The 27,580-nt window shown below is 44.1% G+C and overlaps 1 protein-coding gene across 1 annotated transcript in view; it reads right to left on the minus strand.

Moving 5' to 3' along the window:
- Positions 1-27,580, minus strand: part of ATRN (attractin) — a gene marked incomplete in the record, with an annotated part of 355,064 nt that overhangs the window by 105,930 nt on the left and 221,554 nt on the right. The window contains 1 exon segment of the mRNA XM_073611025.1: positions 24,397-24,554. Coding sequence (XP_073467126.1) covers positions 24,397-24,554 — 158 coding nt within the window.

The raw sequence follows: 27,580 nt of genomic DNA on the forward strand, positions 1-27,580 counted from the left end.
TCACCTGTATAGAAGTCAATGCAAGTCACCTGAAGTCGCCCCAGAAATGCTACAGGAACCTTTTTCTAAGTCGGAGCGACTTGCGTCGCTCCTATTAGAACAGTTCCGTAGTACAGAACGGGAGGCGACTTGTCAGGCGGCTAGGTCGCCTGACAAGTCGCCCCTGTGTGAACCGACACTCACAGCTTCCTGTGTCCATTCAAACACGTAGCCCTGACTCTGCCCTGCCCCTCTCCCCCCTGATTGGCTAGCTGACTTTGACTGACAGTGCTTTGCTGCTGAGATTGCTGTGTCTCAGCCAATCAGGGTGGAGTATCTCGGACGGTTGAGACCCTCGTGGACATCGCTGGACAGAGAGGGACCTCAGTTAAGTATGAGGGGAGGCTGCTGCACACAGAAGGCTTTTTATCTTAATGCATAGAATGCATTAAGATAAAAAAACCTTCTGCCCTTACAACACCTTCCCAAATCAATAACTGTCACAGCTGCTTGTGCTCTCAACTGAACTGTCAAGCTAACAAAAGGCTGGTGCCATAACTGATCACAAGAATAGCACCATAACAACTGCAGATCAAACAGAGGCTAAGATGGCAGCTCCCTTGGCTGTAAAAGTCAGGAGGGGTTTAGCCCTGCTTAAGGCCGGGTTCACACCTATGCAAATTGGATGTGGGTTTTCCCGCATCTAATTCGCATAGCAGGAGAATGTGACTGGCTCCCTATGGAGCCGGTTCACATATCTCCGTTGCGGCTGCGGAGCGCAATGCACAGAAACGCTGTGCGTCTTTGGCTCCATTTCAGGGCCAAATTCAGGCATAGATTCGTCCCTGAAATGGGGAACAGGGACACACAGCGCTCCTGTGCGATCCGCAGTGGGTTCCAGTGTGAACCCACCCTTAAAGTGTTTGTAAAAGCTCAAGGTTTTTTTAACTTCTTAAAATAAACAAAAACTTCTGTGTGCAGAAGCTCCCCCCACTTACCCGAGTCCCATCGTGATCCAGCAATGTGCAGGACAGCCTCAGCTCTCCGGTGAATGTCACTTCTCATTGGTTGAGGCAGCAGAGGAAACCATAGGTTCCCGCTGCTGTCAATCACAGCCAGTGATCTAATGAGGAGAGAGAGGGGGGCAAGGTCAAGTCGCGGATCTGTGTGTGAATAGACATGCAAAGATGCGGCTCGGGAGTGCGCCTGCTCGGGTGCCCCCACAGTAAGCGGCTTGCTATGGGGGAACACTCAGCAGGAGGGAGAACCCTGGAGTGCTGGTGGGGGGACCCCAGAAGAGAAGGATCTGGGGGTGCTGTGTGCAAAACCATTACACAGAGCAAGTATAACAAGTTTGCTATTTTTTTTTAAACAAGCAGCCTTTACTATCACTTTAATAATTCCAATATTTCTTCAAAGCTGAACTCCAGCCTCCCCCTTGAGGCTTACACAGTTGTACAGGCACCTCATGTACTGATATTGCTGATTTCCCTGCACACTGTAAGATTCTCACAATGTGCACTAGAAGCTGCAGCAATCAGGTGAAGCCCCGCCCCATTTCCTGCCTGGAGGTCATCCATCATCATCTAGCTTTTTCCTACCCAGCCTGACAGGCCCTGGACCACTGCTTTCATTCGTTGGATTTAATTTTCTTGGAGGCTCATGTAAATGCAATCTGCCTAGGTGCACCGACACCTCCAGACTGACATCCATTCATGAAGGAATATTCATATTTGTAAAACTCCACCCAAGAGCCCGCCCTTTACTTGCATCAGGCCTGTGGACTATGGAGAGGAATACTAACGCAGGTTACTGTAATGTTTCCAGGAAGCCACCTGCCGGCCATTCCCACCAGCCATCATCTGCCTGCATTGTACAGAGAAGCACAGAGATCTGGTAATATCACTGGGTGTAAAATAAGGTGTGTAATGGAAATGCAAGGGTTGTATTTATAAATTTCATTAGCATGCTGATGTGAGGGGAAAGGAGGAACCAGGGAAGGCAAAAAAAAAAAAAAAAAAAAAGAATAAAAACGACGATTAACCACTTGCCGACCGCTGCACACCGATATACGTCGATGGCAGCAGTGGGCAAATGGGCGTACCTGTACGGGGCTAGCGGGCGTGTGCGCTCGCTGCGTACAGCATGACCGTGCCCACAGTACCGGCGGACTCGATGCCCGGTGGTCTCCCAGCGATTGTGTCACGGAGCTGCATAACAGAGAGGTGTCTATGTAAACAAGGCATTTTCCCGTTCTGCCTAGTGACATGACAGAGATCACCGCTACCTGTCATCGGGAGCAGTGATCGCTGTCATTTGAGTTGAAGCCCCCCCCGTTAGAATCACTCCCTAGGACACACTTAACCCCTTCATCGCCCCCTAGTGTTAACCCCTTCCCTGGCAGTGTCATTTACACAGTAATCAGTGCATTTTTATAGCACTGATTGCTGTATAAATGACAATGGTCCCAAAATAGTGTCAAAAGTGTCCGATGTGTCCGCCATAATGTCGCAGTCACGCTAAAAATCGCAGATCGCCGCCATTACTAATTAAAAAAAAAAATTAAAAAAATAAAAATGCCATAAATCTATCCCCTATTTTGTAGACGCTATAACTTTTGCGCAAACCAATCAATATACGCTTATTGCATTTATTTTTTACCAAAAATATGTAGAAGAATACATACCGGCCTAAACTGAGGAAAACATTCTTTTTTTTTTATATATTTTTGGGGGATATTTATTATAGCAAACAGTAAAAAATATTGCTTTTTTTCCCAAAATTGTCACTTTTTTTGTTTATAGCACAAAAAAAAAAAAAAAAAAAAAAAAAAAAAAAACCGCAGAGGTGATCAAATACCACCAAAAGAAAGCTCTATTTGTGGGATAAAAAGGACGTCAATTTTGTTTGGGTACAACGTCGCACGACCGCGCAATTGTCAGTTAAAGTGACGCAGTGCCGTATCGCAAAAAATGCTCTGGTCAGGAAGGGGGTAAATTCTTCCGAGGCTGAAGCGGTTAAAGTGGTTGTAAACATCAGCCATGAAATATGAATAAAGCATATCCCTCTATAGTGTGTGCTTGCCTTAATCCAGAGCACTCCATGTCATGTCTGTTGGCTGCTTCGTTCCTCTGATATCAGCGTGAATCACTTCTGACAGGTTTTCCTGACACCCAAAAAACAAAAAAAAAAACAAAAAAGGTGACGGGGAGGGACCTCCAGCTGATTGACCGCCTCAGCTCTATTCCTGTGAAAGGGGGGGGGGGGGGGCGTTCCTTCCCTCCAATCAGCTCTTAGAGCTCTCCTCATTGAGCTCTGCAGAGTGTAATCTCAGCTCTCCGTCCCCTTTTCACTGACAGCTCAAACAAGCTTTATAAATTCTGCACTTTGAATAGATGTAGAAAAAAAAAGACTGCGGATAAACAGTTACAACTTATGTAGGAGGATTTGCTTCATCTGTGCGTATCACCTGAGGATCCTCACTTTACTGTGTATAAGGTGTACAACCACTTTCACATTCATCTTTAAAGCTGGTATTCCGAAATAAAATTATTTCCTGGACAATACTCAAACCCCTTATGCCGGGTACACACGAGCGGACTTTCCGACAGAAAGAGTCAGACGGAAGCTTTTCATCGTATATACCGATCGTGTGTGGGCTTCATCAGACTTTTTTTTTTTTTCCGCAAAATCTGACGGACCTAGAAATGGAACATGTTCTAAATCTTTCAGAAGGACCCAATTCCTATCGGGAAAACCGCTCGTCTGTATGCTGGTCCGACGGAACATAAAAGACACATGTCCTGAAGCAAGTAGGAGATGGAAGCTATTGGCTACTGGCTATTGAACTTCCTTTTTTTAGTCCCGTTGTAAGTGTTGTACGTCACCGCGTTCTGGACGGTCGGACTTTGGGTTGACCATGTGTAGGCAAGACCGCTTGAATGGAATTCCGTCGGAGTTTATTACGACGGCTAAACCGATCGCGTGTACGCGGCATTGGGAGTACAAGTGTCAGATACTCTGGCAACACCCATTTCTGAAGCCTCTGCTCCATTCTACGACCCCGAGGGCAGAGGTTCTAGGGTAGTGAAGCACCTGTTCAGCTTCAATGTCAATGATGAGTTGGCCCTGCAGCAAGCATAGAGAGTTGGAGAGGGCTGCTGCAGTGGGGGAAACTTTAGATACAGACATACAGCTCTAAAATAACTATGAATAACGGCTTATAAATATCACTAATAGAAAAAGAAAAATACAACCCAAGGAAAAAAAAAAAAAAGGCAATCCCGTTCCCGGCAGGTAGGAAGCAGGGGCACTGGTACTCCTGGCGGTGTCATCTTCTGAGTCAAAAAGTTTGAAAACTTCAAGCAAGACTCCTATCATGTTAGTTGACGAGAAAACCCCAACACCCACCCCTTGATTCCAGATTAGAGAAAAAGGAGAACAAAAGTATATCAGACATTACCTGGAGTGAGAATTTCCGCCACTGATGTTGCTGCAAAAAAAAGCTGAGAATCGTAAGAAACCAGGGAAAAAAAAAAGGTTCTTATAGCCGAGAAATCCAGAGCGCCACCATCCAAGTATTCGACATTCTGAACGCAGGAAGCACTTCAGAGACGGGGAGAAAAAAAAAAAAAAAATCTCACCGATGGCTGCCAAAACTAAGGCAGGAATAACTGGAGAGGATGCATCTGCTTCATGTTTAAAAGTATCACTTACACGCTCTGCTTCAAATCACAGCCGCCCTCCTCCCCTTCCCCTCGTATCCAACAGGAGCCGTGTCGGTCTTGACGGGCCCTGGAACGCCGCGTGTAATTGCAAAAAATCTGGGAGCAATTATTTACACTAATAAACTTAAATGATTGAAAAACAAATTCATTTGCATTCCTGCTATTCCGCATTCACGCCCCGGCCTCCCTGCCAGCAGTATGTAAACTGGAGCGCTGATCAGACGCGACGGGTCCCTTGCAACAGAATCAACTCCTAAACAAAGTGACGGCTGACAATGAAGGCTGCCAAAAACTCCGCTCCCTTCACTGACAGATCCCCCCCGGTGATCACAAAACGGGAATTCCAGCACACGCCATGCTGCCTTCTAACAATTCACAAATAAATAGAACAATCACTTCTTCTTCCTGGAAATGCTGAGAAATTCTGCGTACCCAATACTTAGATTCTAGTTATAGTTCTTTGCTGGAGAGTCAAACAATGTGAAAGTTTGTGTCTCTCATGGACTCCAGAGGCGAGGGTAGGTGCTTGAGGTTCCACATCTGCTCACTGATTGAACTTTACCTGATTTTATATTATGATTTTATTAATTACTGATTTTATATTATGGAGAATGTGACAAAAAAGGGAAATAGAATATCAGAAACTTCAGGTAGGAAACGATCATTCTTAACCACTTTCAGCCCAGGTCTATGCTGGCACTCCTCTCCTACATGTAAAAATCACTCAATTTTACCAGAGTTCAGCTATATACAGTTCCTTGCAAAATTATTCACCCCCCCCCCCCCCCCCTGGAATTTTCCGTGTTTTGTTGCCTCACAACCTGGAATTAACATGGATTGTTTGAGGATTTGTATCATTTAATTTACAGAACATGCCCACAACTTTGAAGATGTTTTGTTTTTTTTATTGTGAAGCAAACAACAAATAGAACAAAATAACAGAAAAAGTCAATGTGCATAACTATTCACCCCCCTAAAGTCAATACTTTGTAGAGCCACCTTTTGCGGCCATCATAGCTCCAAGTCGCTTTGGATAAGTCTCTATGAGCTTGCCGCATCTTACCACTGGGATTTTTGCACATTCCTCCTTGCAAATCTGCTCCAGCTCCTTCAAGTTGGATGGTTTGCGCTTGTGAACAGCAATCTTTAGGTCTGACCACAGATTTTCTATTGGATTGAGGTCTGGGCTTTGACTAGGCCATTCCAACACATTTACATGTTTCCCCTTAAACCACTCAAGTGTTGCTTTAGCAGCTGAGCAGAGTTCAGATCTTCTTTGCATTCCTTGCATAAGAAGCTGGGTCATATGAGTGTTTGGGGTCATTGTCCTGCTGGAAGGTGAACCTCCATTCTAGCCTCAAATCACACACAGAGTGGTACAGGTTTTGCTCAAGAATATCCCTGTATTTAGCACCATCCATCTTTCACTCAACTCTGAGCAGTTTCCCAGTCCCGACTGCTGAAAAACATCCCCACAGCATGATGCTGCCACCACCATGTTTCACAGTGGGGATGGTGTTCTTTTTGGGTGATGTGATGTGTTGGGTTTGCGCCAAACATAGCATTTTCTTTGATGGCTAAAAAGTTAAATTTTAGTCTCATCAGACCAGAGCAGCTTCCTCCATACATTTTCGGAGTCTCCCACATGCCTTTTCGCAAACTCAAAACGTGCCATTTTGTTTTTTGCTGAAAGTAATGGCTTTCTTCTGGCCACTCTGCCATAAAGGCCAACTCTATGGAGTGTACGGCTTATTGACGTCCTATGTAGAGATACTCCAGTCTCTGCTGTGGAACTCTGCAGCTCCTCCAGGGTTACCTTAGGTCTCTGCGCTGCCTCTCTGGTTAATGCCCTTCTTGCCCGGTCCATGAGTTTTGGTGTGCGGCCCTCTCTTGGCAGGTTTGCTGTTGTGCCATGTTCTTTCCATTTGGTTATGATAGATTTGATGGTGCTCCCAGGGATCATCAAAGATTTGGATATTTTTATTATAACCTAACCCTGACTTGTACTTCTCAACAACATTGTCCCTTACTTGTTTGGAGAGTTCCTTGGTCTTTATGGCAGTGTTTGGTTAGTGGTGCCTCTTGCTTAGGTGTTGCAGCCTCTGGGGCCTTTCAAAAAGGTGTGCATATGTAATGACAGATCATGTGACACTTAGATTGCACACAGGTGGACATCATTTCACTAATTATGTGACTTCTGAAGGTAATTGGTTGCACCGGAGCTTTTTATGTCAATGCCAATTATCAGTTTTTTATTTCTGAAAAATAGTTTTATGTATATATTTTTCTAATTTTACTTCACCAGCTTAGACTATTGTGTTCTGATCCATCACATATAATTCAGATTAAAGTAACACTGAACTAAAGGCTGTAGTGTAACAAAATATGTAAAAAGATAAGGGTGTGAATACTTTTGCAAGGCACTGTAAGAAACCTTTCCCAAGGACAACATGGAGGATGAAACTCCCATTTTTTTTTTTTTTTTGCAAATGCTAGACGCCTGGCTGTCTTGCTGACCCTTTCATTATAATACGTTGACTGTCACCCAGAAAGAGTGTGCATATTAGGCCATCTGACCTTAAACTCTTTTATATCTGCATACTTAATGCATGTCAGTGACTTAAAGTACTAAAGAAATGGATCAAGATAGCAGCCAGGTAACTCATGATTTTAGAAGGTCCACCAGGAAAGCTCCCAAATTTCTTTCTAGGAAACATTCACATTATGGACCTTGAAGTAAAAATTAAAGGTTTGCTTAAAGGGGTTGTAAACCTTCGTGTTTTTTCACCTTAATGCATCCTAACACCTGGCAGTCACCGGCCCCCCAGCCTCCGCGTTTTACTTACCTGAGCCCTGAAACTTGACCTGGCAAGGACACGCTGTCTCTCTGCCCGGGGTTCTCGGCTCTTGATTGGATAGATTGATAGCAGTGCAGCCATTGGCTCCCTCTGCTGTCAATCAAATCCAATGACGCAGGCGCCGAGTCGAGTCATACATTCGGCGGCTATGGACGTCGAATGCTGGACTCAGGAGCGCGCGCACAGGGTAACCCCCTCAGGAGAGCGCTTCTCCTAGGCGGTTATCTGATGTGGGGAGGAGCCACGAGAGCTGCCGGGGGACCCCAGGAGACAAGGTATGGGCCACTCTGTGCAAAATGAGCTGTACAGTGGAGGTACGTATATATGTTTGTTATTTAAAAAAATAAATAAAACGAACCCTTACAATCACTTTAATTTGTTTGAGTGCTCTCCTACATTAATAGCGGCTTTAAAAAAGACACTAAATTGTGGTTAATAATGAATATTATTCTATGTATTCTAATCGCAAAAGTCACTTGTATTGCTCCTCCAAATTCTTTTTTTTTTTTTTTTTTTTTGCTGCTGTGATCTGACTTCCTATTAGAGGGAGGCTACATTCACGAAACATAAAGCAAGCCTTGCATTTTACTACAAGATCAGCTTTAAAGTAAAGCTACAGCCAAAACTTTTTTATTTTTTTAATAGGGTAGGAATTGGTTAAAACATATCACCAATGGGGGCACCCGAGCCGCTGCTGTCTCAACCAATGAGGAGGGAGAGTCCCGGACACCAGAGTCTCTCTTGCAACATCGCTGGATCGAAAAAGTAAGTATTAGGGGAGCTGAGGGAGGCTTCTGCACACAGAAGGTTGTTTATCTTAATGCATAGAATGCATTAGGATAAAAAAACAAACCTTCTGCCTTTACAACCACTTTAGGATGCATTAAAAATAAAGTGAGTATGGGAGCTGCCAATGCTAACCTCTTTGTTAAATGCTTAATGCCCGTCTATTCCTGGCCTAAATGAAGAAATGCCAATGTATGCACAGTCTTTCTGAATAGGAGTGACTTTTGCATTATTGATCAGTTGATGAACTTGCAGGGTTCTAATGAGGAAAGATGCAGGGTCTGCACCCCTTCAGGAGGTAATTAAAGGATAAGTTCACTTTTTAAGAAAAAATAATAAAAGCACATCTTTTTGCAGGTAAAAATAAATGTGCATTTATGATTTGAATTACTTGGAACCTGGAAAGCATTGCACCTGCGATCAGCAGATGATGGGTGTCATGCAGGACTCCTGCAGACTTGTCAGTGTATCTGTCTGCTCGTACCTCGAAGGGGCAGACTGATACACACTGACAGGAAAAAACAATGAACTACCAAGGCGATCAAAAGCACCACTGGTAGTTCATTGAAACTACTCGTCGACAGTCGCAAAGGCTGTCAGGACTTGAAGTTTCCCATTCACAGAGGACTGTGAACGAATGACGTGGCCGGGCGGGCAGAGCCCCGCTAGGCCACGTTATTTTCAAACAGTGACAGCGGGCACCCTGGGAAGATGCCCTCCCACTGTCACTGGGGAGGGGGGAGGGGCTTCAGCTGCTGCAACGTGTTACATGTTCCACCCTTAAAGCGGTTGTATACATCGCTTACACATTTTTTCTAGTATGCACCGCAGTTACACTTTTAGAAACAGGTAAGTAGCATTTTTCAGGAGAGGTCAGTAATCACAGACTACAAACACTTTTTCCAGGGGATTCCTTTTAATTCGCTTTTATTGAGGCGTTTAGAACTTGGTATAAATTTTGGCTATTATAGAGTCCATGCGCTTTGCTTGCAGAGCTATGTATTAAAGCGCACGGTTACCTTTACACAGTTCCTCACATGATGCCACTCCCGACACCGCAATACACAGGACAGCTGTAAGGTGCGAGCTTTGGCTGCAATCAGCATCTGTATTTGCATCTGGTCAGGAAATAGGAGCGGGTTTGTCCTCATAAATAAAATAGCAGGCTGTTTTCCTCTTTGGAAATCAGGTATTTATTCCGCGTCATACCGCAAACATGGCAACAGCACAGAGCTGGCATTCACCGGGCGCACAGTCCGGCCTGTGTGTACGGCTTGGAAGTAGAAGATTCTGGGAGCAGAAAAAACTTCCTAAACTAACAGCCGGACACAAACCACTTGCGTGATATTTATAGAGTGGCAAAGCTCGGGCACAGGGGGGCCATTGATAGAGCCGATTTCACAGAAATCACAGATATATTCCAGGGAATGTGCTGCACGCCTAACATAAACACTTATGGGACACACACGCACTCCGCTGTAGAGGAGTTGTCACAGAATGGACAAACATGCTTTAAAGATGTGGAAGTGCTGCAGACATCCAATGTCTGAGACTAGTCTGCCATCAAACTGCTTAACTGCAGCAGCCAGAAGATAAAAACCTGCATTTCCCAAATCTGATTTGGACCTCATGTAGACAGGCCTTTTGAATTAGGTAGAGCACTGTTTAAATGCCATTAAATGCAATTTGCAACAAAAACCTTTGTCTGACCAGCAGGCATTTAAACAAAAGCCCTATGTCTTTCATAACCCACATGAAGATCACCTTTACAAGGAACCAGGGTCAAATTAAAATTTTTACCACATCATAGAAAAATGTGTCCCCTATTATCCTCCATAATACAATGCCCGTTGGTGCTTGGGAATTTTATGAGGCTCCTCTAATCCATTTTAGATTTTCAAAGCAGAATGCTGTCCCAATAACTCCCTCCTTTACCAAACTGTTATGCCGCGTACACACGACCGGTTTTGCCGTCGGAATAAACTCCGAAGGTTTCTCCGACGGAACTCCGACGGAATTCCATTCAAGCGGTCTTGCCTACACACGGTCACACCAAAGTCCGACCATCCAGAACGCGGTGACGTACAACACGTACAAAGGGACTAGAAAAAGGAAGTTCAATAGCCAGTAGCCAATGGCTTCCGTCTCGTACTTGCTTCAGAGCATGCGTCGTTATTGGTCCGTCGGAACAGCATACAGACGAGCGGTTTTCCCCGATAGGAATTGGCTCCGTTGGAAATATTTAGAACATCTTCTATTTCTAGGTACGTCAGAATCTTCCAAAAAAAAAAAAAAAGCCAGATGAGGCACACACACGATCGGAATACACAATGAAAAGTTCCTGTCGGATTTTTTCTCTCGGACGTTCCGCTCGTGTGTTCGTGGCTTTAGTTCCATTAACAGGGGAGTGCTATCCGTGAATACAGAAAACGTCTACGACTACGGAGAAAAGTTTGTGGGCCTGTGAGTAACCATCACACCTTTATGAACTTTTGGGAAACCCCATTCCAAAACCATGGGCACCCATATGGAGATTGCATCCCTTTGCTTTCCATGAGATTTTAGAGCAGATTTCTTTGGCAGTGGAAATTTACTGCATGCCAAGCACCTGTGAGGTCAGGTACTGGCCTTGGTCAAGAAAATTTGGCTTTCCAATTCATCTCAAAGCTTCTCCAGAGGGTTAAGGTTGAGCTCTGTGCAGACCACTAGAGTTCCTACACACAAAACTCATAAAACCATGTCTTTATGGAGCTGGCTTAGTCGGTCACGCTGGAACACAAAAGGGCCGTCTCCAACCTTTGTTTGTCACATTAGAAGTGCTCTTGGCAGTCTTTGTATGCTTTAGCATTAACAGTACCCTTAAAGTGGTAGTAAACACTTACATACAGTGCCTTGAAAAAGTATTCATCCCCCTTGAAATTTTCCAATAAAATGTATTTTATTGGGATTTTAGTTGATAGACCAACAAAGTGGCACATAATTGTGAAGTGGAAGGAAAATGATAAATGGTTCTCAAAATTTTGTACAAATAAATATGTGAAAAGTGTGGTGTGGATTTGTATTCAGCCAAACCCCCCCCCCCCCAATTCAATATTTTGTAGAACCACCTTTAATCACTTGACGACCAGCCGCCGCAGTTTTACTATGGCAGAATGGCACGGCTGGGCAAAACGACGTTATGTAATGTCGATTCACCCCGTACGCCCGCTGCTCGCCCCCTGGAGCCGATCGCTCGTGACACACAAAGAACCGGGATCTGTGTGTGCAAAAACACAGTTTCCGGTTCTCTGAGGGGAGAGGAGGCTGATCGTCTGTTCATACAGAGTATGAACAGCGATCTGTCATCTCCCCTAGATAGTACCATCCCCCCTTCAGTTAGAACACAGAGAGGGAACACAGTTAACCCCTTGATCGCCCCCTAGTGTTAACCCCCTTCACTGCCAGTGACATTTTTATAGTAATTAGTGCATTTTTATAGCACTGATCGCTGTATAAATGCTCAAAAATGTGTCAAAAGTGTCCGATGTCTCCGCCAAAATGTCGCAGTCCCGATAAAAAACGCAGATCGCCACCATTACTAGTAAAAAAAAAAAATAATAATAAAAATGCTATAAAGCTATTTTGTAGACACTATAACTTTTGCGCAAACCCATCAATATACGCTTATTGCGATTTTTATTACCAAAAATATGTGGAAGAATACATATCGGTCTAAACTTTTTTTTAAAAAAGGGGGATATTTATTATAGCAAAAAGTACAAAATAGTGTTTCTTTTTTAAAATGTCGCTCTTTTTTTGTTTATAGCGCAAAAAATAAAACCCGCAGAGATGATCAAATACCACCAAAAGAAAGCTCTATTTGTGGGGACCTTATTTCTATTGGTGTCAGGAAAACTTGTCAGAAGTGGTTCAAGCTGATAGCAGAAGAACAAAGCAGCAGACAGAAATTACACTTCGTGCTATAAATTGAGACAAGTACACGCTATAGAGCAGCAATATGCAATTAGCAAACTTCCAGCTGCTGCAAAACTACAAGTCCCATCATGCCTTTGCCTCTGGGTGTCATGCTTGTGGCTGTCAGTCTTACTATGCCTCATGGGACTTGTAGTTCTGCAACAGCTGGAGGTCAGCTAATTGCCTATCCCTGCTATAGAGGGATACTGTTTGTGTCAAAAGTGTCCGATGTCTCCGCCATAATGTCGCAGTCCCGATAAAAGTCTTACTATGCCTCATGGGACTTGTAGTTCTGCAACAGCTGGAGGTCCACTAATTGCATAACCCTGCTATAAAGGGATACTCTTTGTTCATATTTCCTGTCTGAGGTTTACAGCCACTTTAACTGGGAACACCTGAACTCAATCTGGAGGACAGTCCATGTTCATATAAGTGTAGTTTAATTTCAGGTGTCCACAAACTTGCAATGGCTAGTTGGTCTTAAGATCACACAAAAGCAGCATGCTTTTCCTGTTGGCGTCTCAAAACTTGGCATTTCCTTCCTTTCATTTGGTACAGTATCCTGTGCAATGATGAATTCTCCTCTATGAAATAATCTTAACATTTCTGAAGAGATAACAGGTGGAAAACAAGGCACTCCAAAACCCACAACATGGTGCAGCTATATAGAAGAAACTCTCAGAAAACTGTGGAAGCGAAGGGTTAATCTTCTCACACCACTAAAGCCGTGATAGGAAAAATAAACTATTTCTGCAGGATGAGGCCCCACCCTCCCGCCCAGCCACTTTCCAAAACAGCCTTCTCTGGAGCCTCCACCGCCTAACGAGCACTGACCATCAAGACTACAGAGGAAACGGGGGCATTTACGGGGAAAAAAAAAAAAAAAAAAAAAAAGATCAAAATACCACAGTTCATGGTTCATTCTCCCACAGATAAACTATGATTACAGAAAGATTCAATCTCAACAAACAACATTTAGGGGACATGGCAGGAACTCTCAGGGACCCGTCATGCCTGCCCGCATTTACCATAAGTGAGTAACTTTAGCGTAAAGCACATTAAGTGCGTCCAGCTGCCATAACCCCAAGTGATTGCTGGTTGTGCGAACAGGTAGGAGTAGCTGAGGCCATTGACTGCCTATCATTGCAGTGTACGGGCTCCGCGGATTTTGATATCCGTCAGCAGATTCCTGCTGCTGGGATTGGCACCATGGCTAAAACACCCATGTGAATGCAGCTAAACAGCAAGGATGGCCAAGTTTACCAATGCAGCTACTGTATTCTGACAGCCGCCACTGATTGGATGAGGGTGCTTTTTGCCCGACAGTGTTTAAATCATTGGATAGCAAATGGGAGGGTACAGACAAGGGTCGCCCACTGATCGAATTTAGGATGCTTCGTTAGAAAAAGAAGAAATTCACTTTCTAAAGCCTTGAATGTTTTTTTACCATAATGTAGTCTATGCATTAAAGTGGAGTTCCGCTTAAAGAAAATAAAGAAAATTATAAGTCAGCAGCTACAAATACTGCAGCTGCTGACTTTTAATAAATCGGACACTCACCTTTCCCATGGTCCAGCGTTGCAGGGGAATGAAGCCCCGCTCGTATCCCCGCCTCTCTGCAGCGCCAGCACTGTCACTGTGGGCACCCGGCTGTGGCTTCACAGCCGGGCACACACTGTGCATGTGTGAGCCGCACGGCGCACCGTGACTGGCTGGGCAATCATCTGGGACCTGTGACGTGTCCCAGATGATTGCCGAGAGGGAGGAGGGAGAGGTGATCTCTCTTCCGGCGCCGCATTGCGCCAGTGGGAAATGGGAGCTCCCCCCCCCCCAAAAAAAATGACATGCAAAATGTGGCATGTCAGTGGGCACCTTTCCTTAAAGTGGAAGTTAGATTTTTGGGTGGAACTCTGCTTTAAAGTGGATTAAACCCTCTCCTATATCCAGTCAGTGAACAGCCTCAGATGATATACAGAGATGAAACAAATCTCCCTACATAAGTTTTACATGTATATCTACTGTCTTTCACTTTCTACACTCTTTATAATGTGCACATCGTGTTACAAATCTTCCTTCCTGTTTCAGCAGTGGGAGGGGAGTCTGAGCTTACACTGTGTGAGAGCCGACTGGAGGAAAGGCACCCTCCCCCCCCCACCTTCCACATAGGCAGAGGAACAAAGAAACCTGCAGAGCTGTGCTGTGAATAGACAAGCTCTCTGATTATCTATCTCTAAGTTACCTGCCCAACACAAAATTTCAGCTGCTTTTATCTCCTGTGTCGAGAGCTTGTCAGACGTTATCATGCTGATAACAGAGGAATGGAGCAGCACAAAGACACTCAGAGCTTTGGAGAGAGATAAGTAAACACTACAGCTACATGAACGACCACAACATACAGGGATATACAATGTAATACTGACATATAATCACACACATAGGTTGGACTTAATGGACTTGTGTCTTTTTCCAAACCTCACCTACTATGTAACTATATGTGCCCAGGTCAGATTTCATAAATGGGGTTTACAACCACTTTATGGTTAAAAAAAAAAAAAAAAAAAACAACTTATTGCAGGGGAACTGAGCCTGATCAAGATCGAGCGATGAGCGTGAAAGCAGATGCTCTCCTGGGTCTGTCCCTCCTCACTGGGCAGATTGATAGCAGCGGGAGCCATTGGCTCCTGTCAATCAAAACCTATGAGGAGGGAGCGGGGTCGAGCCCCGCTGTCTGCATCAATAGACACAGACAGGACAGCTCAGGATTGAGCTCGCATGAGAAAGCGGCTTTCTATGGGGGACTCGGTGGGGGGGGGGGGGGGGGACGAACCAGGAGAGCTGGCGGGGGACCCCAGAAGAGGAGGATCAGAGCTGCTCTGTGCAAAACCATTGCACAGAGCAGGTAATTATAACCTGTTTGTTACTTCTCATAACAAAAAGGAAGCTTTACAATCACTTTCAGATAAAGAAGCTCACAGTAGGTTGCCAAGCTGCCTGCACTGCATGGCATAATGGGGAGCTGGTGCTCAATTTGCAAAGTCAAGACTACATCCTGGATAGACAAGCAATTGTTGGGGGTTGCTAAAAGATGGAGCACAATCCACCGACCAGTTATGTTTTTACCATATTCATCTGACAACAGGTTCTTTTTCTAGATAAAGCAATTTTTCCTATTTTTTTTTAAAAAAAAAGCAGATCATAAAAAAGCAGCTATTGTCCCATAGCTATGATGGGCTGGATAACTAGTTAATAGAGGTGGGGAACGTGCAATATTCATCACCATCTGGAAGTGCTGCAGCTGCCTGATCAGAATGACTTGGCATTCAGGCAGGGCAGGGGGACTGAAAGGTGCAGCACGAATGTGACAGCATTTTTGCAGAGGAACGCTAAGCATTATTTACATTCAAGCTGGTCGTATAACAGAAGTCCAATATCATTTCATAAAAGCAAATCTTCTAAATCAAAAAAAAAAAAATGAAACCGTGCAGAAATAAAAAAATGATTATTGTCGTGTTTGGCATTCTCGGGGTGTCGTTTTTTGTTGTGTCTGTTAATTGAGAAATACCTGTGCTAGAAATCTTGGGGGTTAATAACCTCCTGCGCTTTCTGACCGTTATATTTACACTATTCCCAGCTATAGATGGGGACGATGGAACACCACCCCTCTATTTTAGGGACAATAGGAGAGGGGCGGGATTCCATAAACCTATCTTGTTTCTGATGTCTTTATACAATAGGGGTGAGAGTTGTTATCCGAAAACAATAAGGCTCGGTTCACACGGGGGCGACTTGTCAGGCGACCTAGCCGCCTGACAAGTCGCCTCCCGTTCTGTACAATGGAACCGTTCTAATCAGAGCGACGCAAGTCGCTCCGACTTAGAAGAAAGGTTCCTGTACTACTTTGGGGGCGACTTGCATAGACTTCTATACAGAAGTCGTCTTGCAAGTCGCCCCGGCAGTCGTGTGCAGGTCGCCTCGGTGAGGCGACCTGCAAGTCGTGCCGCGTCTAGTGTGAACCGGCACTAAGTGTGTTACTGGTAAAACCATCAGTAGGAAAATAAAACAAAAAAAGAAGAAAAAAGGCTGAAAGATAGAAAACAAATGCAAACACCACATCTTAGGTCCAGTAATCTGCAACAATATATACGTTTTTTGTTTTTTTTTTTAGATACACAATACCAGCACAGGGACATCCTAAGAAGGTACAGACACATTATGGATATCTTGTTTAACAGATGGTCTATTTTGCATACTAGCTCTAACCAGTTTCAGACACAAACAAAAAAAAAAACTGTGAAAGGACTTTATTTATAGATCTAAACAATAGACTGACTTTTTTTTTTACCTGCAAGGCTTTTAGCTTTAAATTAGTAATAAATACTAAGTTGCATAATACACTAAACATATATAAAAGAGGCTTTTTGCACTCAAATTAAAATAATTTTCTTATAGTCTGAGGGACCCAAGATGTTTTTAACCTTCGAGTTATGTTGCTGCCTACAGGAGGATTGGACTGACAAATGAAGTAAGTCTTTCACCTCCGATAATAGACCTAGCAAGAAGTAGGCTTTCTAGCTTTTAGTATCATAGGCTAGGGGGCTCAGATGCTCCTGTTCCTCAGAAACTGGGCTTCAACAGTTGTATTGTTAATGCCAGCAACTGTGTAGTTGCAAACCAGTCCTTGGGACATATGATCCTAATGATCTCACAGTGTCCAAGGAGCGTCTGCCAGGTGTCGGCATACCACATTTACCTGGGCCAAACTGAAGTACCAGGATTCCCTGCATCTCGATCCTGGCAAGTAGACAAGGAAATGGTTTCAGGGGGGAAAGTGCTTAGATCAGGGTGTACTGATCCCAACCAACATTTACTGCTGGGGTCTCTAAACTATGTCCCTCCAGTTGTTCAGGAACTACAATTCCATCATGCTTAGTCATGTCTATGAATGTCAGTGAGTTATATCTCATAGGATGTGTAGCGCCGTAAAAGCTGTAGGACTGCAGTTTGGTGATCCCCTGCCCTAGAGGATCCATGTACCTGGAGAAAAATCTGTCCAGATTTTGTTAAACCTGGAGACCAGAAGGTTCACATCTGGCATCAATCACCTGTGTCCCAAGTCATAGAACACTACTGGATGAATGGACCATTCCCCCCCTGGGTCCAGGCATTGCTGGATAAAGAAATCTGCCTGAAAGTGTTCGAGGCTGACAATGCTGGAACATGACCTTCTTCCGGGGAAAAAATCAAATCGACTTCTCTTTCTATGACGGGACTTCCCGTTTCTCCATGATGATTAATGCATTCCACCATTGCGGCATATGTTCAACTGAACCTGCATCAGCTAACACTCCTGCAGGATGGTCCTCCAAATAACTCAAAGTTCTGTTGATTGTGAGATGAAAACTCCACCGATGACCAAGTCCCTTGTGCCAACAGGGTTCCCAGGACTCCTCCCCAGCCCGACAGGCTGTCATCTGTCATAAGGATCATCCAAATAACAGAAAGGAAGTAGTTCCATGACTCCAAAGCCAGATTCTGGAGATACCCAGCTAGGGACAATTTGGTCCTTGGTGATAAAATTACCAATCTGTCTAGAGACCTAATAAACCTATCCTATGACTAGAGATGCTGTTAGGTTGCAAAAATCTGTAATTCAACTGGGCAAATAGAACTGCTTTGAAGTAGGTTACCATAGGGCTCAAGACATGCAAACAAATATGGAAAGTAGGACAACTCATGGACAGAACCTTTAGAAACAGACTGAGCTGTCTGAATTTTCTCCTTTATAAAGAACACTGGACCGAGCTGTGCCCAGGACTAGACCCAGGATACTGTAAACAATGGAATGGGCCTGTTGCAGCGAAGATATTTGAAGGCGAAGATCCATTTGAACCAGTAAATTGTCTGGATAGTCCGAGACTCATTAATTGTACAGAGCTTGCGCTGTTTCCTCAACAAGAAGTTATCTGAGTAACCCACAATAAGGGTGCCATCAGAGCGCAGCCGTAGGAGGGGCATGCACCGTGGTGAATGCCTGAGGTGGAAATTAGAGACTGAAAAGCAGGGCCATGAAAGGGAACCACAGCAACATGCAGAAATTTCTGGAAAGATGAGGACATGAAGGTAAGCATATTTGATGTCCACAGAAGCTAGAAAAGTATTCCTACAAATTTGGTCGATTTCATGCAGAACTTTTGAACCCAAACAAAAACTTTTGGACCTCGGAGATACAGAATGGGATTGGACTTGGGTATGGTTAACATACTAGAATAATGTCCCTGGAACCATTATGACACAGAGCTGGTACAATGACATCTTAATCCAGAAGGCCTCCGCTAAACTGCGAATTAAAAAAGGAAGGTTGGAGGCAAGAAACCAAAGAGAAGGCAGGGAGTGAAACTCTAGTTTGCAGTTCTAGGATACCATGTACAGAACATCCAAGCATCTAAGGTTAACAAACGTCCCTATGCTGTGGGAAATGGGGGCCCATCTTCATGCAGAGGATGGCTTGTTTGAGGATTTGCCAGACTGAGTGCCAAAACTTGCAGGTGGAGATAAGCTTCAAGAGTCTCAATAAAGAAGTTGAAGTAGTGGGGGGAAAAAGTAAAATAAATAAATAAATAATAAAAAAAAGGAACACTTCTGAACATTCCGAGAGGAAGAAAACTTCATGGTCTGCTAATTAAAGTGTCACTAAACCCACATAATAAAAAACTATCAATAAATGGTGTACATGCTATTCACACTCACTATGAGATCTGTTTTCTGTATTCTGCAAAAAACCTAGTTGATCCTGCTGCTCTCTATCTCCCCCTTCTGATCATGTCCCCAATTCAGCTAGGGATTTTGCAAAGCAGTGTTGGCAGCTCTGCACATGCTCAGTTTTCAGTGAGTTTCTATGCTGAGCATTTCCTCCCCATCACAGACCATGTGACTCTAGTCACACATGTGGGCATATACACAGTGGTTAAATGACAGCGCACACCCTCCCTCCTCCTCCATGGCCACTAACCAGCTAAACACAATGGGGGTGGGATATTACATGTAGATTGATGGAGGCTTCACCTCACGCTTATTCTAAGATACAGGCTGAAGGGGCGGTAACACAGCCTGTGACTGGCAGAAATCCGCCCACACCATTGTTATATGCCAAAAAATATTTTCACACGGAGCTGTCCGATCAGATCCGCCTGTCAGTTTTTCAGGTGGAACTGATCGGACACTCCATTCACCTCTATGGAGCGGCGGATGTGAGCGGTGACATGTCCACTGACACCTGCTGCTATTCGATCTGATCTTCTCCGCCAAAACCGGACGGATGGCGGTCCTATTTTCTATCCATCTGCTGGATCGGATAGGATGGAAACAGACAAGTGGTCCATTTTCATCGGATCGCCCGGATCGCAGGACTCTGTCCATCTCCGCTCAGTAAGGGGAGACAGACCTGTCATCCGCATGCTGAGCAAGCGGATCCTGCAGAATGGAGGCGCCCATGTGAAAGGGGCCTAAAACAGTTTATTGATATTATTTATTTTTACTCTGTATTGTAAAGGCTGTTTTTTTTTTTTTTTTTTAACATGTGCCCAGCAGCAGAGGACTAGAAGCTCCTCCTGCTTAAGTTTCCCTGCAGACAGGCTGGGAAAGAGCTGGGTCATGTGACAGCTGAATATCGATTAGGAAAAGGTACTTAGATGTCATTCTTTTATTAAAATAATTACAGTGCCATCATCCACATACAGAAATAGAAGGGGCAATGTAAATTAAACAGTGTGTGTGTGTGTTAAGTATTAAGGCTCCTTTCACTGAGAAAGAGGGGTTCTTTTGCCTTGATGGAAGAGATGTTGCACTTCAAATGCTATGTGGATCAAATGCTTTTTATACAAGGTGAAAGGCTTTCCAGAAAACGATCACAGCCGTAAATTAATACTACAGGCATCTTCTCCACTTGTTCGATGGGCAAGGGATAAACTGCAGCAGCGATAGACCTCATAAGGGATTTTGACCAGTCAGACATGGTTTAGAAAAGTAAGGTTACAGCCAGAATCGGATGAGGGGTGAAACCCGCCAGCAAGAACTGAGCTCTAGTAAGGGCTTCCAACTGCTTATTGTTTGTATCCTTAATGAAAGGCAAGCATTCTCTAATGGCAGTAGGTTACTTGCGTACAAGATCCTCAAACAGATACAAGCTAATAAGTGCTTAGGGGGAGCAAACAAAATTTAACAAGGGTTTGCCTGGATCAACCAAATTTAAGTACTAGTAGATATAAAGGATAATAGCGAGTGAGTACATGGCCTTCATCCAAACGAACCTCGTAGGATGCAGTTCAGGTTGCCCTAATAGCATACAAAAAAGACTAAGAGAATAAAGTTCTCTTAAGAGGATAAAACGGAACACTATGGTGAATACAAACTGGCTTTATTAGTACAAAAATCCACAGCAGGGGGAGCAAACAGCTTATAAGAATGCTTTTAATCTTCAAAGAGTTAGAAAAGCAGGTTCAAAGAAAATGAGTTTGCAGCTATTGGAGTTTTAAACAACCCAAAGCTGGAAGGAGCACTGGTGAATGCAACAAGCTGATCCTCTAGTTTTTTGTGCACTGAAACAGAGCTGAAACAGCCTCCTTTATTTTTATTACTGTAAAATGGAAAGGTTCCATCATGGGTTTTTTTTTTTTTTTTTTTTTTTTTAGCAGCCAAGATATTGTTCAAAGATTTTTCATTAAAATTTTTTATTGTATCAAAAAGCAATTTGACAGTTACATGAGAGTTGTAAAAAATTGTGCTCTGGCAATTCACATGAAGATGACAAAACCACCGACCAAGATGAAAATACGTATTGTATGAAATTTTAATAAAATTGCATTTTATTGCCAAAGAGTAACCTTCCACATAGAACCCCTACGCGTTTCAACCCTTCTAATTGTGGTCTTCTTCAAGGGGTCATTTTAGTCTATGCAGAAAAAAAGGAATTATTTTACATTTTGATAATCATTTTATTTATTTTCCCTTGTATTTAAGCGCACAAAAAAAATGTACCGTATATACTCGAGTATAAGTCGTTCCGAGTATAAGTCGAGGCCCTAATTTACCACAAAAAAATGGGAAAAACTTAGTGACCCGAGTAAAGACGAGGGTGAGTAAGTGGAAAAGAGGGTCAACAATGCCCACTTGCAGCCTCACTGTGCTCATTTGCATGCCTCACTGTGCCCATTTGCAGCCATAGGTCCCCCGAACTTCAAACTCTGTAGTTAAGGGTTCCTAGATGCCCCCTAGCTGCAGCCAAAATTTGGGGTCTCTGAACCCAAATGGTCCCGAAATGACATTGCTGCAGATGGACACAGTTGACCGACTTTGGGGCCCCGTATCTCGGGGCCACTTAGTGCTAGGAACCCCAAATTTGGTGTGCAAACTCAGTGGAACTAGCACCATAAAATATCCAAAGCTGGCATTTATAGCACTAAGTGCCCCTGAGATACAGGGCCCCAATATTCAGTTCAGAAAATGTCAAGCACTTTTCTGCAGCAGAGAATGACATTTTCCGAACCGACTTTTTCCTAAAATCATTAGACTTAAAATCGAGGGGCGTCTTATGCACGGTCAGTCAGCCTGGGAGAGAGCCGCCCAGGTGCTTAGCTGCCCATAGCTGGTCAAACAGGCTTCCTCCAATCATGAGCCGTATGTTACTGATGTCAGCTGGAGGTGGAGAATGCGCAAATGCTGTCCCATTGGAGGTGGAGAGTGCGCAGATGCAACAAGGACCGGAGCGTTCTGAGCCCAAGATGTCAGAAAATAAAATAATAAATACCGGTAAGCGATTGTCTTACTCTGCAAAATTCAAACTGAATGTAGTCAGCTATGCAAATGAGCATGGAAATAGAGCTGCAGAGAGACCGTTTGGACTTCCCCCCACTGAGTGTATGATCAGGCAGTGGAGAAACAGGAAGAACTCCTCCTTCTGTCTGGGACTATTACTGATGAAGAAAACAGTGATGCAACAGATGCTGAATAAAGTGATATGCTGCATAATATACTGGTATGTAAACGTTACCTGAGATAATTACTAAATAAAAATGTGTTCTGTTTTATGTTTAAAATATTGATTTCTTAATTTTGGGGTGGAAAAGTTGGGGGGCGTCTTATACATGGAAAAATACGGTATTATACAGGATTTATATAGCGCCAACAGTTTGCGCAGCGCTTTACAATGTAGAGGGGGGACAGTACAAATACAATACAGTTAAATACAGTAGGAAAAGGAGGGTTCTGCTCATGGCGCTTATAATCTAAAGGGAGAGGGAGGTGGTACAAAAGGTAGCTGCAGTGGGGTTATCTGATGGAGGTGACTCAAGTACAGTTCTTAGGTAGAGGTGGGGGAGGTTACCCGGAATAAGTGAGTTTTTGAGGGATCGCCTAAAGGCGTACAGAGTAGAGGCTGACCGGACATACTGGTACAGGGAGTTCCAGAGGATGGGAGAGGCTATGGAGAAGTAATGGAGGCGAGCATGGGAGGAGGCAAGAAGGAAGCTAGAGAGCAGGAGATCTTGTGAGGAGTGGAGGGGACCGTTTGGGCGATATCTGCAGATGAGGTTGTTGATGTACCTGGAGGCGATGTTGTGAATGGCCTTGTATGTTGTGGTTAGTATTTTGAATTTTATACGGTGGGGTAGGGGAAGCCAGTGAAGGGATTGGCAGAGAGGGGCAGCAGTCACGGATCGGTGAGTAAGGTGTATTAGTCTGGCAGCTGCATTCATAATGGACTGAAAGGGGTAGCCTGTGTAAAGGTAGGCCAGTGACAAGAGTTTCAGTAGTCAAGGTGGGAGACAACAAAGGAGTGAAGAAGAAGCTGTTTTGTACTGTCGTTAGGAAGGGGAGAATTCTAGAAATGTTGCGGAGGTTAAGGCGGCAAGATGCAGCCAGTGATTGAATGTGGGGGTTGAAGGAGAGATCAGAGTCTAGGATTACACCAAGCACCCTGGTGTGTGCGTGAAGGGACAAATGGTTGTGCCGTTGATCTCTTTTAATGTGGGAGTAATAGAATTAGACTGTGCGAATTCAAGAGTTAAATCTTCATTCAAGGACTGCAACGACTCAGAGTCTCTGAGGCTTATGGCGTAGAAGCCACAGGCAAGTCAGATATATAATCTGCAGAAGAGTGTGAGAGAGGGAACTTCAAGCTTCTGTGATCTGGGTCAGTAAAAAAAAACTATGTGATCTGGGTCAAAGCCTTGTGTGACCACAGTAAAAACTCTAAGTGAAAAGGGAGAAGATACAACCAAACATGACAAGGCTAAGAGGACTTCAATGATGGGATACACTCAACGAGCAGATGGCAAAAGAATTTAGGATGCAGACAAGCATGCTGAACAGCTGCAATCAAAGAGACAAGGCCACTGCAGCGATGTAGGAAAAAAAGTCCTGACTGCAAAAGAACAAAGAATGAAGAAACAGGTGCCAACTAAAATAGTTGGTCTTTTACCCAGCAGAGCTACAGAAAAGATGGCCACCCTCCTAGAACAGGGGTCTTCAAACTTTGTACACAAAGGGTCGACTTACTGTTTTTCATGCTTTGGGCGGGCCAGTCTATCGGTTTACATGGAAAATGCCCTGGCGTCAATGGGGGTAATCAATGCCCCAATATTGGTGTCAGTGGGAGGTATAGTGCTTCATTGTTAGTGTCAGTGAAAGGAATAGTGCCCCAACATTGCTGTCAGTGGGAGAAATAGTGCCCCTTTGTTGGTGTCACTGCAGGGGGTGGATATTGGCAAGCAGAGGGCAGAATCTGGCCCCCACGCCGCATTTTTGAGACTCCCGTTATAGAACACCAGCACAAAACAGGTAAGCTGATAAGTAGGAGGGGTTATTCTGGGCTGGCCTACACTTTGTTTACCAGTTTCCAAACCTCCTGCAGATGGCAGTATAACCCAAAGGTAAAGACTTCCTGTGTTTGTGTTCCTCCATGGACGGGAAAGAAAAACGAAAACTTTTTAGTGTATTGCAACAAATCAATCTGATCCGCTCCCATAATTTATGTCAACAGAATGTATGACAAAGCTCAAGATAAGGAGACCAGTCACAGTTGTCCTTCTTTCTCTTACCTGTATCTTTATCGGCCAGGTGAAGTTACTGACATAAACAAAGAAGGTGATGTTGGGATTGTTGTGGAAGTCAAACTTTTCATTGGAGAAGGTATCTTTACACTCTTTGATATTCGTCCTGGAGATGATGGGAATTTCCTCACCTGTCTGTGTGCCAGCTGCAAATCAACAACAAAATATTGAGGCAAAGATAAAGAGCCCATTAAATAAAGTACATATTCCAATTCTATAGAAGGATTTGGGGAATAAACACAAACACAGAATAAAGAGGATCAAACTCCAGGAAGAATTATTATGCAGTTCAGGGGAAGCAATTGTAAAAGTATAAAATTCCAGTTTCCTCCTTAGCACCGTCCACAATATCTGGCTATTATAAAACCTTGGCTCTCCCTAATGCATGCTCACTGCCCATTGGCTTTCAGTCCCTGCACCACTCTGCAGCTTTTGAACTTAGGTTGTCATTCACATAGAACAAGGAATTTATGAATACCCAGAAGCCTGCAGAGTCACATTGGAACCTGAAGTGTGCAGTAAGGAAGAATCCATGGGGAGATCTTAGTCAAAGAACTATTGCTGGCAAGATTGCACTCTCTATTAAAGGTTCATGTGTTACAACATTGAAAATAATTGGGGACAGATGGCTTTTGGGGGGATGGGAATGGGGGACAGGGATAGATTGTCATTATATGGAGGGGTAGATTGTGATTATGGGGGGGCAGGGAGTTAGAAAATTATGGGGGAGGGATAGGGATAGATGGAGACTATGGGGGGGATAGATGGCGTTTATGGGGGGAGGGGGATAGATGGCGTTTATGGGGGGAGGGGGATAGATGGCGTTTATGGGGGGAGGGGGATAGATGGCGTTTATGGGGGGAGGGGGATAGATGGCGTTTATAGGGGGAGGGGGATAGATGGCATTTATAGGGGGAGGGAGATAGATGGCGTTTATGGGGGGGGGGAGATGGAGATTATGGGGGGGGGGGACAGATGGTGATTATGGGGGAACAGAGATGGGGAACAGGGATAGATGATGATAGGGGGACAGGGATAGTTGGTGATTATAGGGGGACAGGGATAGATGGTGACAACTGAGGACAGAGACAGATAACGATTATGGAGGATAGGGATAGATGGTGATTATGGGGGGGGGGGGGGGGTTAGATGATAATTATGGGGTGGCAATTATTGGGAGGGGGGAGAGATGGTGTTTATGGGGGGGAGGGGGATAAATGGTGTTTTTTTATTGGGGGGGGGATATGGTGATTATGGGGGGGGGGGGCATAAGGATAGGTGGCGTTTATGGTAGGGGGGGGAATGGTGATTATGGGGGGGGGGGGGGGCAGATGGTGATTATGGGGGAACAGAGATAGATTATGATGATAGGGGGACAGGGATAGACGGTGACAATGGAGGACAGGGATAGATGACGATAGGGGGGCAAGGATAGATGGTGATTATAAAGGGAAAGGGACAGATGTGATTATAGAATATATGGTTTGACTGTGTCCTAAAGTCATCTGAAGATAAAAATCCACTCAAGTTCCAGAAACAATAGGCAAAATAATGAATGTCACGATTTTGACATGCCATATAAAGTATTGGGATGCTCCTACAGAGAATGTCAATGTTTGTACAAAAACACAATTCTGATTTCCAAGGAAATCATCCACTGGTACTGTAAGAAATGACCCTATTCCAGAGCATACAGATAACCTTTTATCCATTCACGTGTGCAGGAATGATCCACCTGTAAATAAGCAGGGCTGCTAGGTTGGAGTAACAAAACCAATATAAAATACTATCCAGCCCCTGAATCAGAGGAAATCATGTGCACGCAATGGAAATAAGAAAAAAAATTCTTGAGATCGCAGTAGATTCTCGCTGTGCAGCGAACTGATGGAAAATGCACTTGTTTTCATTTCCTCTCCACAGCTGAGTGTGTTACAATTAGAAGCAGATGTGGTCAGCCCTTTACCTGGCACACAGGCCTCTAATAAAGAGCACCTGAATAAATATTCTTCCATTTAACTGAACTTTAAGAGGCCACTGGGTTTACTTTAACTGCACACAATCATTTCTTTAAAGGACAGTTCTATTCAGAGGCTGAAAAATCGAATTTGCACGCAGACCTTTAACAGACACCATATGACCCCTATGAAAGGTCAAGAACTATTCTAACACTTTAAAATAAACAAAATGCTAGTCACAACCAGTAAAAACAAAATAAGAAAAGTGTTTGAGATGACCTTAAATTTGTTGTTTAAAGTTAATTTGAAGTGAATGTAAATACGACAATTTTTAAGAAGTATGGGTTTGGGGATTTTTGCAGATTTATACTTGGTTAGGTGGATACAGCATCAGTCTGATGCTGTATCTGTCCCCCGCCGGCTCCAACACTGAGAACCTCTCAGAGGTCCCTGAGCAGAGAGCTGTAGACTGTCAGTCACCACTCACTTCTCTGCTCCCCCCTTGCTCACTGGAGTGCTGGGTTGTGGAGGGGTTGAGAGCAGCGGACTCTGGTTCTCAGCGACTCACTGAGAGGATAAGCCGGGTGCTGGTCCAAGCACGTGGGCGGATCCCGACTCCAGTGTCGGGATCTCACCCGAGCCTGGATCAGCTCTGTAGTGTCAGCAGACAGCGAGCTTCAGCAGAAATGAACTGCACTCCTGTGATCCAAACAAGCTTTGGCTGTACTTCTCTATTAAAATAATAAACATGTTATACTTACCTGCCCTGTGCAATGGTTGCACACTGCCCTGCTGTGCTAAAGCGCAGCTAACACAAGGTTTTTGTGCAGATTTTCCATAGGCTTCTATGAGGTCCCTTGGTTTTTGTGCCATTTAAAAAGAGCACCAAAATTCCTGCATGCTGCATGTTTGATGTCCCACGGTTTTGGTGCCGTTTCAGAAAGCGCACCAAAAAAGTCTATGGGAAAGCACAGCTAACACACACGAAACCCATGGGTTTGCTGTGCTTTTCACCCGCTTTAGCCAGTGTGAAGCCACCCTTAATCTTCATAAGTCACATCTGGGAGTGATGCTGGGGATGCAGAAATGCACTGTAGTCTGTGCTACATATAGTCAGTGCCATATGCTGTTCGAGCAACTTGTAATTTCTATACTGAACAAAGGCATTCTCAGATTAAATGACTGAACACCTTCCATATATATAAGTAGTAAGCCAC

This window comes from Aquarana catesbeiana, linkage group LG01 (genome assembly GCF_042186555.1).
Source record: "Aquarana catesbeiana isolate 2022-GZ linkage group LG01, ASM4218655v1, whole genome shotgun sequence".
Classification (NCBI taxonomy): domain Eukaryota; kingdom Metazoa; phylum Chordata; class Amphibia; order Anura; family Ranidae; genus Aquarana; species Aquarana catesbeiana.